At 47.8% G+C, this 13,833-nt stretch overlaps 1 protein-coding gene across 1 annotated transcript in view; it reads left to right on the forward strand.

Moving 5' to 3' along the window:
- Positions 1-9,746: 9,746 nt before the first annotated feature.
- Positions 9,747-13,833, forward strand: part of ASXL2 (ASXL transcriptional regulator 2) — a 181,568-nt gene continuing 177,481 nt past the window's right edge. Inside the window, exon 1 of the mRNA XM_025214141.1 lies at positions 9,747-10,449. Within this exon, the coding sequence (XP_025069926.1) occupies positions 10,354-10,449 (96 nt within the window). The 5' untranslated portion in view covers positions 9,747-10,353. The remainder of the gene's footprint in view (positions 10,450-13,833) is intronic.

The raw sequence follows: 13,833 nt of genomic DNA on the forward strand, positions 1-13,833 counted from the left end.
GGGGCGGCGGCCTGTCAGCGCCGGGGCGGGCGGGCGGCTCCTCCACCAGCTCCCTGGGGAGCCTGCTTCCCCTCCCCTCCCCTCCCCATGTGGGAGGTCTTTTCCTTTCCCTGATATCCGCCCTGCTGCAACGTGAGCCCACTGCTCCTCGTCCCGGATCAACAGCCTGGCTCCATCCTCCTCGCAGCCCCCCTGTAGAGCTGAAGGCTGCTAGTCAATCCCCCTCAGTCTTCCCTTCTGCAGACTCAGTCAACCGATTTCCCTCCACCTCTCCTCACCCATCGTGTCCCCCAGCCCCTCCCCCCCCTTTTATTGCCAATTCTCCCACGTGTCCACCTCCTTCCTGTATTGGGACAGGGGACTCCAGATGTGGCCTCCCCAGTGCTGAGCAGAGGGGCGCCCCTCGGTCTGCTGGCAGCGCAGGTGCAGAGGGGGCTCGAGCACCGTCCACCGCCGCCCCCCAGCAAGGAGACGGGAATGTGTCCAGGCTGGGACGGGGATGGGTCTGGTAGTGGGGGGCGGGTACATCCTGGTGCATTGCTTTATATCTGGGGGGCAGGAAGGTGGGTGCTGCCCAGCATTACCTCAGATGCAAAGCACTGCAACAAACCTGCCTCCCCTCATGCATTTCAAAGCTTGAACCTGTCTCCATTGCAGCGCAAGAGGCACAGTGCTCTCCCCCTTCCCACCTGGGCAGTGAGCGCGGGGTGGGGGGGGACAAGGTGGTTTTTAAGCCCTCTCTAGCACCTGGCCTGGTGTCACGGTGGTCAGGGGGCTGTCTTTAGTCTGACGTGTAGATGATGAGCTCTGTAAGGGCAGGATCTGTCTGAAGTTGGCGCACGGGTTATGAAAGCCGGGAGTCTGGCCTTCCCAGTTGCTCTGCAGGGTCAGGAGAGCCTATTTTTTTTTTTTTTTTTTTTTTTAATCAATAGTTCATCATGGGGGTATCGCTATTTGCATGTTTCAAATGGAGGGTAAGTGCATTGCTTGAGGTGACTCTAGTTGCTTATCTGGATTTTTTGATGCCCAGGTCTGTTAGTTTCCTTGTCGAAAGAAGTGTGCGAGTTGTACATGAAATACCCTTTTTTTAGAGGTAGGTCGCTGTTAGCCTGGGGCCGAGCAAAGGCAGGTCAGGATGGCACCTTAGAGACCACTTCTATCTTAGAGGGTGAATCGGGAGGGGAAAAGGACTTCGGTGGCCCAAGCCTGAAATAACAGGGAAACCAAATAATGTCTACATTTCAGGTAGAATTGAATAGAAATGTGGAATTGCAGAAGCATACTGTCTTCCAAATTCAGGTAGCTCTGTAAGTAGTGAGGTTTCCGATCAGCTGAAACACATGGGTTCTGGTTGTATTAGAAGCACTCTGAAAACAAAAAGTTTTCAGATCTGTTTTTAATCATGTTGTTCGAAAAAAGATGAAGGCATTTTGAGGTGGAGGCTGGCTTGGGATTCTTTATGTTTACCATATCTTATTGTGGACTTCATATTCACAGCTAGGCAGAAGGCCTTAAAATAGGTGTTGCCTGAACAAGGAATGCATGCAGTCACTTTAAGAGGGTTGATTTTCCTACTTCTTAGCTACATAGGAAAGCCTACTCCAACTTGTCTCCTAGTTTGTCAAGAAAAAATCATGTGCATTGTAACTACATTTGTTTCCTTTATATTTAGTTATTTTGCATGCATAATATCTTTTCTGCCACATCAACTCATTTATTAAAGTTCTACAGTATAATTCCTATGAATACCAGAAGTCTCTACCTCTTATCACTGGATTAGCACATGCCATATAGACTAGATACTATTCCAGATATCATCTAGAGCAGGGGTGGCCAGAGTTACTCACTCTGGGGTCACATCTGATCCTCCACTGAAGCTGGGGGTGCTGAGTGATGTGGCTGTGGTGAAGCCCTGCCCAGTTCTTCCCAAGGTGGCAGCCCAGAGTCCCCCAGAGCTGCCTTGGGGACAGATGGACGGGGCTTCAGTGGAGAAGCACTGGAGAGCCGCATGCGGCTTGTGAGCCACAGTTTGGCCACCATTGATCTAGAGACCTAGTGTAGTGGCAGTAGTCAAAAGCTAGGGAGAAATTGATGTTAAGGGGAATGTAAAACTGACATCCTGGTAACATCTGGTCACTTCTAAAAATTACATTGCTGGTACTTTCAATGGTTAATGGCTATTTCTAACATTCTAGTCAAATTTATAATTTCATTCTGCCTGTTTACAGTAAAATTCCTTTGAAATTTTGATGGCATATCATATCCTAGATTCTTTTCTAAAGTTTCCTAAATTCTCTTCCTTGCCTGTATTGTCACATAACAGCTATGATTCCACCTAGTGGTGAGTGAACTAAAATGTCACAGAAGGGACAGAGGCGCTCTAATGGGAAGAGAATAGGGAACAGATTGGAGACGGGGTCAAGGAGATGGGATCAGAATGAAAAGCATTGACTCTACAACATTTCCAGTCTATCGTAGTTAATATAAATACAGTTCTAGAGTTCATGTGTAAAGAACTTGTTGCTATATGATGTAGTGTTTAGAAACTCTTAGTTTAAAGAAGTATGAAAGCAAACCAAAAAACAACTTGATACACTAAATTCAGGACCATGTACAGTGTTTTGTTAGCTGCTATTCTAAAGTGATAGATTTATTCTCGTCTTCATTTGCCTCAGAGATAGAACTGTGAATTTAAAAAGAATTATTCTGCATCCTTCTAAGTTTTTTTTTTTTTTTTTATGTTTTGTTGTTTTTTTTTTTTTTTACTGTTAAATTCCCAGGAAGTGTTTATACCATTGAGTGAATTCAGTTTAGAAAGCTCGCTCAAGGTAGAGTCCTTAACACTGTTTTATGTTTAGTTCTGCTGCTCCTGACCTTTGGCATCATCAGGTCTACCCCTGGCAATGATGAAGATTTAGTTAGCTGCTATTTCTGCGCCTCATCTGTGTGAAAGAAATTTCTGGGTCTGTGCATTTCCTGGTGAAATATAGCACATCTCATTATAGTGCATCCACATGGGACCAGGAGGAGAGTTTGTTTAAAATAAAGTGTCCACTATAATAAGGTTAGTTGCATTATTGCATTGATATAATGGAGAAAAAATGGCTTTTTACTGCTGGGATTATTACAGTTGGGTGTCTGTTTAAATCAGATTTGTCATGAGGTTGTACCATAGTTCTGAAGGTCTTCTGAACTCTGTAGACCAGGAATCTGTGGATCCTTGCATATGGACTTTGATATCAAAGAAACATATGAAGGTCCTTGTTTGTGCTGTTTGGTGGGAAAAATCCAAGGATGAAGTCACGTTGGTTTAGAGATTAAGTGGGCGAGACTGCATCCGGTCTCTTTGTAGACAGACGGTGCATATACTCTGTTGTGTTCTATAGCCCTCAGTTCCTCCAGGAGCCTTATTTGGAACTGAAATAAAAGTTGACTTAAGGAACTGATAACTCACGCAGAGGCAAGCTGCATCCACAGAGGAGAAGCCAGCTTGGATAAACAATGTATGTGATGCTTGACTGGTGTCTCTTCCCCCCCCCCCCCCCCCCCCCCCCAAACTCCTTCTGTATGACTAAAGCAGCAAACTAGCTAACAATGACTCTCCTTTGGCACGGGCTGAGAAGCCCTGGCACTTAGAGCTTCTTGAAGGGGTGAACCAGATGCTGTAGAGCATAACACTTGCAGTGTTAGTTGCCCCCTAACTTGAATATATTGTTCAAATGCTTTGGTGGTTAAGCATGCAGATCTTGCTGTGCGAATCCATGGACGCAGTTACAACTAGAGAAATGAATTAGTGCTGGTAAATAACCCTTTTCTGGCACCAAGCACTGTGGCGGGCCAGTAGGGGGAGCTTCTGCATTGAGCCTCCCACCTCACCATACCCGTCCACTTTCTGGACTCCACGTGTCTCTCCAGGGGCACCTAAGCCCTGGCAAACCCCCTTTCGAGCCCCATAGCAGAGTCCGGGGGTAACGTGTGCTGCCACCACCCCGAGAAGGGACTGTCTGGGGCCTGTGTCCTCAGAGAAACACAGGCCTAATAGTCCTATGAGTACTCGACCCAATACAAGAACCTGGGGTACTTCCCCAAGTTGGGGGCCAAAAAGGATAGTCTCCCTTAGTCCACAGACCCAAGGGGCCTCCTAGGCATAATTAAACCCACCCCTCAATAAGTCTCCCACACTACGTACAAAGGAGAACTTTATTGGCTACAGAGGGTAGGGTTAGAATAGGGTCTAGGGTAGAGAGAACTCCCATAGAGCAAACTCCTGTGGCTGGGGTAGCCGTTGATCTCGCATCTGAGTTACTGCAAGCTATATATCTAGGTGGATCTCAGTTAGCTTACTCACAAGTATCATCCAGAGGCTGTGGGAGATTCCCTCTGGAGGCAAGCAGTTCCTTGATCATGAGTTTTGAGAGAGAGATCAACTTTCAGATGGTACAGCTCTTCTTTGTTCCTGAGTATTCCTCATGGCTGCTGCCCCCCTCCTCCTCCTGGGCAGTCCTTAACTTATATAGCCCTTGTAACCTCATTTACCTGGTCCAATGGAGGCCAGCACCTGTTGGCTGTGAGCCAACCAATTTGAAATGCATCACTAGTTGCTGGGTAGACTCTAGCCCACCAGGAAGGAAGCCCCTCACCCAGGTATGTGATGCCAGTCATGTAGGCAGAGGGAGCAGGTTTCCCCCCTCCCTCAGGAATGTATCCAGCTCAGGTTATCCAAAGAGATGGGGTAAAGGTATGTATCCTCTGCTGGGCCCAGATCCTAATCAAAATTGTCACAGACAACTCCCCAGAGTTTTTGGGGGAGAAGCAAAGGTGGCTTTCTGCCACAAGCACTATCACAAAAATGTGTTCTGGTGAAGTGTGGAAACGCATAGGACCCTGATAAATGGCACTAGATAATTGGTCATGCCTCATGCAGTTAGTAAGGGAAGGTGAGATTCACAGGATTGAGGCATGAGAGATGTTTAACTTTGTACTTACTCATGTTTGCCTTGCTCCTGTAGTGATCCCAATCATACATTCAGCATGATTGGCTTTGTTATTGCTGAAGAATTTGAAACATGCCATTTTTTAAAATTGTCTGCATTGTTCAGTAGAAGGATCTGTTGATGCAAAGTCTTCTAAACATGGAAAGAATCACTGATATATGATGATACAATTCTACGTGTTCCCTGCTATCTGTGTAGGCTGTGGATTTCTCTGTGATTGTGCCACCCAAATAGACTGAAGTGCCTTATTCTTGCATCCAAGACAGAAAACTTGTTGCTGGGTGGGGGTTATCCCTAGGAGCATACCCCCTACCATCTTCCAAACAGGCAAAGGACACTGACAGACTTCTGGTGCTTCCAGCTGCGTATAGAAGAGAATTTTTAGAGTCTGGTTTTGATGATCTCTTTGTTGAGAGTTCCCTCACCTGATTAGAAAACATTCATAAATTGTGCAACTCGAATGTGTTGTACTTGGTCCATTTCAAAGGCAACTAGGCCCTTGGGCTGTTGCAGTAACTGTCATGAGGTTTGGATGCAAGTGCATTTTGACCAGGATTTCAGCAACATGTTTCCACCTTAGTGAAGAGTGCAGAATGCAGCATTCCATGCCTCCTTGTTTATAGGATTACTGCTCTTCAATCCTGTTGGGGTTCTTTATACTGGCTGCTGTCAGGACTGATCTTAAGCTGGCCTTGATGCATTTAAAGCTTTCAGCAAGCCCAAACTTTGGGCCTTTGGATAGTAAAAGGCCTGTTCTGATGGCTATCTTTGCTTCACAACACCCACCACTTGGAAGCTCTGCCATCGTTCTTTAGATTATTATGTGGTTGCACTGTTGTGCTAATTCTACTCTTGCATGTAAATCTGCCTTGGTTCCACTTAAACTGGCGGGGAAAAAACCTGCATGTAGCAGCTTTAAAAGTGTATTATTGCTACCCAGTCCTCTACCTGGTTCTTTATAAACTGTTGGAAAGCTCTCCAAGTGCTTTTTGTGGGGATGTTTTATAAATCAGATTACTATTTCTGTGATTACAAGGTGTTACTGCATTTCTGCCCATTTGTTTTAAGAAGCCTTAATCCAGGTGAATGTTGCATAGCTCATCATGTTAGTGAGCCACTTTACATACATTTTTTTGCTAGGTGCTTTTCTCTTGCCTGTAAAAGATCAGAAATTCCATCTGAAGGTGATGGCTTGACATGCGTAGACCCCCTTGGCTATTAAAAAGCTTGCATGGCAAAGGAGGAAAGAACTTGGGCCATTTTACTCTAATGTATGTACAGGTGCACAGAGTCCAGTAGCCTATTCTCATAGAAGCTTGCTAATCTACATGAGTTTGTGCTTTTATAATACCACTGACAGAAGTTTAAAGGACCATAGGGAGCAAAGCCATGGTAAAGCAACAAGCCTATTCAGTAGAAGTTAAAGAGCTTTTGGTGTGGATGCCTGCACTAGATATTTTAAGTTAAACAGTGAGATGGAGTAAGGACTGAGATCTGGCAGTGGTCCCTGCAGGGCCCCTGGCATGGCTCTATGAGCACTCGTGGGGCTCTGGCCAGGTGCCAGAGGACTGGAAAAAGGCCAGTGTGGTCCCCATTTTCAAAAAAGGGAGGAAGGAGAACCCATGTAACTATTGCCCCTCTAGTCTTACCTCGGTCCTGGGGAAGCTCTTTGAGAAAATTATCCAGGAGCACATCTGCGAGGGGCAAGCAGGGGAGATTATGCTCGGGGTCAACCAACATGGGTTCATTAGGGGCAGGTCCTGTCAGACCAACCTGGTTGCCTTTTACAATCAGGCCACAAAATCCTTGGACGCAGGTGTTGTGGTGGATGTAGTCTTTCTGGACTTTAGGAGGGCCTTTGACACTGTCTCCCACCCCATTCTCAGTAAAAAAAAAAAAACCAAAAAAACAACTAGGCAACTGTGGCATTGATGCCTACACAGACGGATGGATCACAGATTGGCTAGACGGCCGCACCCAGAGAGTGGTGATGGATGGGTTATTTTCGACCTGGAGGGATGTGGACAGTGGGGTCCCCCAGGGTTTGGTCCTCGGGCCCACACTGTTCAACATCTTCATCAGTGACTTGGGCGAGGGGGTGAAAAGCACCTTATTCAAGTTCACAGATGACACTAAGATGTGGGGAGAGGTGGGCACGCTAGAAGGGAGGGACAGGCTACAACTAGATCTGGACAGGTTACAGAGGTGGGCGGATGAGAACAGGATGGGTTTCAATACTGACCAGTGCAAGGTACTGTACTTGGGGAGAAGGAACCAGCAGCATATCTATAGGCTAGGGAACTCCCTTCTCGTCAGCACAGAGGCAGAAAAGGATCTTGGAGTCATTGATACCAAGATGAACATGGGCTGCCAATGCGGGGATGTAGTCAGAAAGGCTAACTGCACCTTGTCATGCATCCACAGATGCATCACGAGCAGGTCCAAGGAGGTGATCCTCCTCTATGCAACATTGGTCAGGCTGCAGGTGGAGTACTGCGTCCAGTTCTGGGCGCCGCACTTCAGGAGGGATGTGTGGACCACATGGAGAGGGTCCAGAGGAGGGCCACTCACATGATCAGGGGGCAGTAGGGCAGGCCCTACGAGGAGAGGCTATGGGACCTGAACCTGTTCAGCCTCCACAAGAGAAGCCTGAGAGGGGATCTGGTGGCTGTCTATAAACTTACCAGGGGGACCAGTGGGGAATGGGAGAGACCCTGTTCCCCCAAGCACTACCTGGAGTAACTAGGAATAACTGCCACAAGTTGATTTAAGAGTAGATTCAGGCTAGACATCAGGAGGCACTACTTCAAGGTCAGGGCGGCTAGGATCTGGAACCAACTTCCAAGGGAAGTGGTGCTCGCTCCTACCTTGGGGGGGTCTTCAAAAGGAGGCTAGATAGTCACCTAGCTGGAGTCCTTTGATCCCAGCATTCATTCCTGCCCACGGGGTTCAGACTTGATGATCTGCTCAGGTCCTTTCTGTTCCTATCAATTATGAAACTATTGTGGAGCAGAGACAGTTACCAACAGTCCTGCAAATAGCATTAGAAAGAATGGGAACCTCCCTTGCTGTATTCTGAGAATATTGGATTGTAGGCTCACCGACAAGTCCTCCTTTCTTGCTTGGAGCTGCCAAAACAGAGAAATTGAACTGGAGGGACTTTGCACATCATGTAAAGGATTGAAGCAGCAACATTGCAGGGGATGTGCAACATGTGAGAAATGTGCCCTCGGCAGGTTCACAGCTTCAGCAGACAGGAGTCTGGGTAGGATTGGCTGTTGGTGATTGACCTTTGTCTTGTGGATCTACAGAAACAAAGTAGATGTGGTTGCTATCTCAGAGTATGGTCAAGGAGGTGGAGCAAACCAGTGAAAGTAGAGTAGCTTTGTCTTGCCCCATTCATTGATGATACTGTCCAAAGCATTCTTCCAACAGTTGTGGAATATAGAGAGCACATGGGAGGAGCACGTTGATTTGTAACTGTGCCGAGTATCATGAATTGTGTATTCTGAATCCTGTACAAGACATACTTTCTAGAGGTGCACTGATATATCGGTTGCCTGTTGGATTGGCACTGATAAAAGGGAAGCTTACATTATTAGCTATCGGCTTTTTTTGACTGTTGTAGCTGATTTGATGTTCTCTGATACTTCGCTTTTTGGCTGGAGTCCCCGGACACCTGGATTCCCTCTTGTGAGCTGGGGTAACCCTGGATATGCCCCTGACCGGTGGGCTGGAGCAGAGCAGCTGGCGCAGCCCAGATTGTGGGCTGGGGTTGGGGCAGGTGCTGTCAAAGGCACCAAATGCTACAGACATGACTGGGACAGGTGAAGCTGAACTGCCTGGCCCAGTATCACTCAACCCTCAGTGTCTGGGGTTCTGCACCCCTGGGGCAGAGCCTGGCAGGGGCTGGGTGGCCTCCACCCTCTTCCTTCCTTCCCCCCTGGTCAGAGATGCTCAGGCTCTGATCCCTCTCCAAAGCATAGCAACACGACTGTAGCCCCTCCAGGGGTACATAGCAGCAGTGGGATCCCATGTACTCCGTGCCTAGCTGCACCTGCCACCGGTGGGGCAGAAGCTGCAGGGGGGGGGCAAGTGACTGCTGTGGCTCTGACATGGGCCCTGACCTGGGCTCAAGGCCAGAGTAGGAGTCAGAACAGCTGCCTGCCCCACTTCCCCCTGAATCTGAAAGGAGAGGCCTCTCTTCTCCTCCCTTAGATATGAGACACTGGGGTAGGCACTACCTCATGGGGGATGAGGCCCCTCACAGCTGCACCCCTCTGCAAGCTGCAGTCTGCCCACCTTGCCCCAGCACTGGTGCTGAAGCCCCTCTTGTGGCTGGGCCTTGCATGTGCCCCACCCCCTGGCATGCACATTCAGGGGTCCTGGAGCTTGGGGGGAACTCTATTTCCCTCCCCCTCCCCCAGCAGTGGCTGTCAGAAGCTGCCCCCCTGCAGCCACTCATCAACCTGAGCAGCTGTTCCCACCTGCTGAGTGCAGCAGGGTTCTTCCCCTGGCCCGTCAGCCCAGCCTGGTCCTGCCCTTCCCAGGGTCAGGTCCATTCAGTCCCCTGGCCTTGCCCTGGACAGAGGGAGGAGAGCTGGGAGCCTGACTCAGACCACCCAAGGGCAGGCCCTGAAGGGCTCTGCACAGCCAGTCGCAGACACTGCTAAGCTAGTCCTGTCTGCTGCAACGGACATGGGCACTTTTACATGTGCTCTGGGAGTGGGGGGGGCACTTTAATTAGAGCAGCTTCAAGAGTGCTGCTGTCTCCTGTATCAGTGTCCTCGCGCTTAGAAATGGTGCTAAATATCATTTATCTGATTGGTGTTGGGTGATATGACTGGTTAATAATCAGTTATTGGTATCAGCCAAGAAACTCTTTACTGGTGCAGCCCTAATGCTTTCTGCTACAGGCTTCATTTCCTGTAAACAAAACAGCTAGGATAATGCTTTGAAAATACCTCTAACAAGCCTATTCACCTCTACAAAGTCAAGAAAACTGTACCCACCTGCAGATTTCCTAATATATCTTAACTGGTTCCAATTGCATTCCTTCAGAGTATTGACTCGCCATACATACTACATTATTGGCAATCCCACAAGGACACAACCTTCCCAACTGGCAAGAAGAAAGTTTTACTCTTTACTCTTACCTTTTAAGTATCAGTCATCACTTCCAGAAGAATCTTAAATTCTCTGTGAATTGACACACTGCCTGGCCTTTCTGCCTTAGTTTGGGTGGTTGTCACATCTCTAGCTTTAGACTTCTTCATGTTTTGTTGGATGCCAAAACTTCACCCAACTGAAGGCCTTCTCAGATCACTCCCGGGAATCTAAAGTATGCAAGTTTCCTTAAATGGAGTCAACTGCAGCCACCTTAGCATACAGTATGGCAATGTCTGGAAAATTTTACTTCATGCATGCAATAGTATTGTCTTCCATGCTGATGAAGGTGAGTTAGTGCATACAGGATTCTATACCCTGTTTTGTACTGCTGTAGCTGAGGCAGAGGTGGTTCTTCCCCTCCTCTCTGAGTTGTTTGTTTGTTTGTTTGGGTTTTTTTTTTTGGGGGGGGGGGGGTGTGTGTGTGTCAGATTATAATTTGGAAGGGATGGGTAGAATGCATCTGCAAAGTATATTCAGTCCTTCATATCAGTAAAGGATTTAAAGTTAAGCATACCAGGGCGCTGTTGAACATGGAAAAAAACCCAAACAAAACAGCACTTTACTGGAAGAGGAAGCATGTTAATTTGACCCAGCTCCCCAGTGTCTGTATAGATCAGGTGCTTCAGAGGGCTTTTTGGCACTTTTAATCTAATAGCTGATTGAATTGGCTGTTACATAAAAGCCCCACTGAAGCATGCAATCTATATAGAAGTTGGGTGAACCGGGTCAGACTAAAGCAATACTTCTTTTGGGCACGGGATGCACTTGGTATGGGGGATACACCAAGCTGAAAGTTAAAGCCCTGGGTTTTTTTTCCTCATTTGTGTTTGTTTTTTGTGTCATGTTCCCCCTTTTTTTTTTTTTTTTTTTGTGGGTTCCCCCCCCCCCCCCCCCCCAATTTGGTTACTGCATAGGTTGTTTGTTCAGACAATAATTTACCTATTAGGTGAACTTGCATTCTCAAATTTGTCAGCATTGTTTCTAAGTGTCAAAATGCTCATCATGACCGTCACTTACATGATTGCTTTTACTAGAACTGCCAACTTTAACATAAGACTACATATGCCACAGCCGCATTATTGGCAGCTGTGTATTTTGGGTATGCATTATGGCTAGTTTCAGAGCAGAGGCTGTGGAAATGGCATTTTCCTTGTTGTTTCAAGTAAAAAGCTCAAGTGGCATGTTTTTGCACTGGACTGTCTAAGATTATTTATGTTGAGTTTGATTAGATTTTGTGCAGAAAAATTATAAAACATCCTTGTAAAAATACTTGAATATAATTTTTATTTGATGGGGAGAAAAAGCAAGGTAACTGAACCTGCAAAATGCGTCTTTCAGAGTAACTGTTTTGTTTCAGTGCAAATTAGTTTTTCCTGGAACTGGCATCATCTGTTCCCAAAAGGCTCATTAGTGAGGTCTTGTCAGGTCTTGGGGTGTGAGTGGGTCCAGCTGGACTTGAAGTTCTTATTGCCTAACTTTGAAAGAAAGCATAGTTCAAGTGTGTGTACACAAAAACATTTATCTTTTGTATATACAGTTTAAAATTACGACTGCATTTGAGTGTTTCAATTTGAATTTGAGATGTATTTCTCTTTAAAGTATGCAGTCAGTAATGGAGAGAAGCAAAAGCAACTTTAATCACAAGCTTTAGTGTACATTGTCAGTTATGTGCATCTAACACTTTGAAAGCATACATACTTAGGATGCTTAAGTCCTCCTTCCTCAACCCTGTTGCTCAGGGTGTAAGGTAAAGATACTATATACATTGCTTTCAGCTGAGTTTGCATGGGGAGTTGCAAGAGAGTCCAAATAGTTCTTTTGCCAAGGTTGTAGTCTTCTTTCACTTCACTAAGAGATGCGTGCCCAAGTTTCTTGAGCACTCTTCCCGCTACAAGGACTTCCTAATAGGAAGCACCTGGGTATAGAACTCAGAGGTTTTTCTCTCAGCTGCAGTAGTTCTCAATGTTTTTACGGGGGGGGGGGGGGGGGGGGGGGGTGGTGGGGAGGGGGCGGGGCCTGCTTTTAAGTGTCAGTGTCTACACTCATCACTGCAGTTCAATGAAACTGAGTAAACATTTAATAATATCTTCATATTTATCGGTTTTCTTGTCAGTCATCCACTCCTTTACTTATGCAGCTACTTCTATTAGACTGCTTGAGGGACTGAGGGTGGGATACTTATGAAGAGAGGCTGTGAGCTATGGGACTCCTCAGCCTGGAGAAGCGCAGGCTCAGGGTTGACTTGGTGACAGCCTGTAAATACATAAGGGGTGTGCATCAGGATCTGGGGGAACTCCTGTTCACCAGAGCACCCCAAAGGATGACAAGGTCCAATGGTCACAAACTCCTGCAAGACCATTTTAGGCTGGGCATAAAGAAAAACTTTATGGTCCAAGGCCTGGAATAGACTACTGCCGGAGGTTGTGCAGGCACCTACTCTGGATTCCTTTAAGAGACATTTGGATGCTTATCTTGCTGGAATCCTCTGATCCTAGCTGACTTCCTGCCCTTTCAGCAGGGGGCTGGACCTGAAGACCTTATGAGGTCCCTTCCAGCCCCAGCGTCTATGAAATTGGTGGAAATGGAGCATGCATTTTGTAAACAGAGGGCTTTCTTCTGGCTCTCGGCTGTGGGGGCTGCCTGGCTCGTTTCCAGGCACATGGGACCAGGAGCAGGGCCACCTCCCCTTGAGAGGTTTGCTCCACTTTGGAGTCTCTGGGGTGCCAGATAGAGGAGCTCCAGGCTGCAGTCCAGAGACTGCATGCCATCAGGAATGGCGAGCAGGAGATTGACTCCTACTGCCAGGCCCTTTACCCCCTGGAGGCTAAGGGTAGACCAAGGTCACCTCCCAGGACAAGGGAGGACTCGAGGATCTCCCACACTGTCCAGCCAGGGGGTTGGACCAAGGTGGTCAAAGGCTGCAAGGCCTGCTGCACCAGGGTCCCCTCCCCTCTGGAGCTTTGCAACAGGTATGAGCCTTTTGCAGGCCCCGTAGAGCTTGCAGAGCTGCCAGCTCCTGCAGGCAATGGAGGCTCGCTCATAGCTACTGTCCCTTCTCTCCCTAAGGCCACTTGTAGAGTGGTCATTGTGGGAGACTCCCTTCTGAGGGGGACTGAGGGTGCAATCTGCTGCCCTGACCCCTTAGCCTGAGAGGTCTGCTGCTTCCCGGTAGCCTGTCTGGGACATAGCCAAGAGGATCCCAAAACTCATCCAGCCCACTGACCACTACCTTATGCTCCTTATCCATGTGGGCATGAATGACACAGCTTGGAGCAATCCCAGCCCGGTCATGAGACACTACATGGCTCTGTGAGTGGGGCTTAGGGTTTGGGGGCACAGGTGGTGTTTTCCTCAATCCTCCCAGTTTTGGGCTATGGGCTGAGGAAGAGGAGGTTCGAGGTAGTTAACCAAAGACTGCGGCGCTGGTGTCATCGTGAAGCCTTCGACTTCCACGATCACAGCTCGCTCTTTGAGAGAGGCGGTGGTCTGCTGGGAAGAGACGGCCTCCGCCTTACTGCACTGGAGAGGAGGTTTTTCTCAGCCAGGCTGGCTGACCTGCTCTATCAGGCTTTAAACTAAGCCTGTTGGAGGGGGGGGGTTGGGAATACCACCACAGCAAGCCCACTGGGCAACCTTTGCAATTCCAGCAGGCTAAGGCACTCAAGGGAAC

This window comes from Alligator sinensis, unplaced genomic scaffold (genome assembly GCF_000455745.1).
Source record: "Alligator sinensis unplaced genomic scaffold, ASM45574v1 scaffold8_1, whole genome shotgun sequence".
In the NCBI taxonomy this organism is placed as follows: Eukaryota; Metazoa; Chordata; order Crocodylia; family Alligatoridae; genus Alligator; species Alligator sinensis.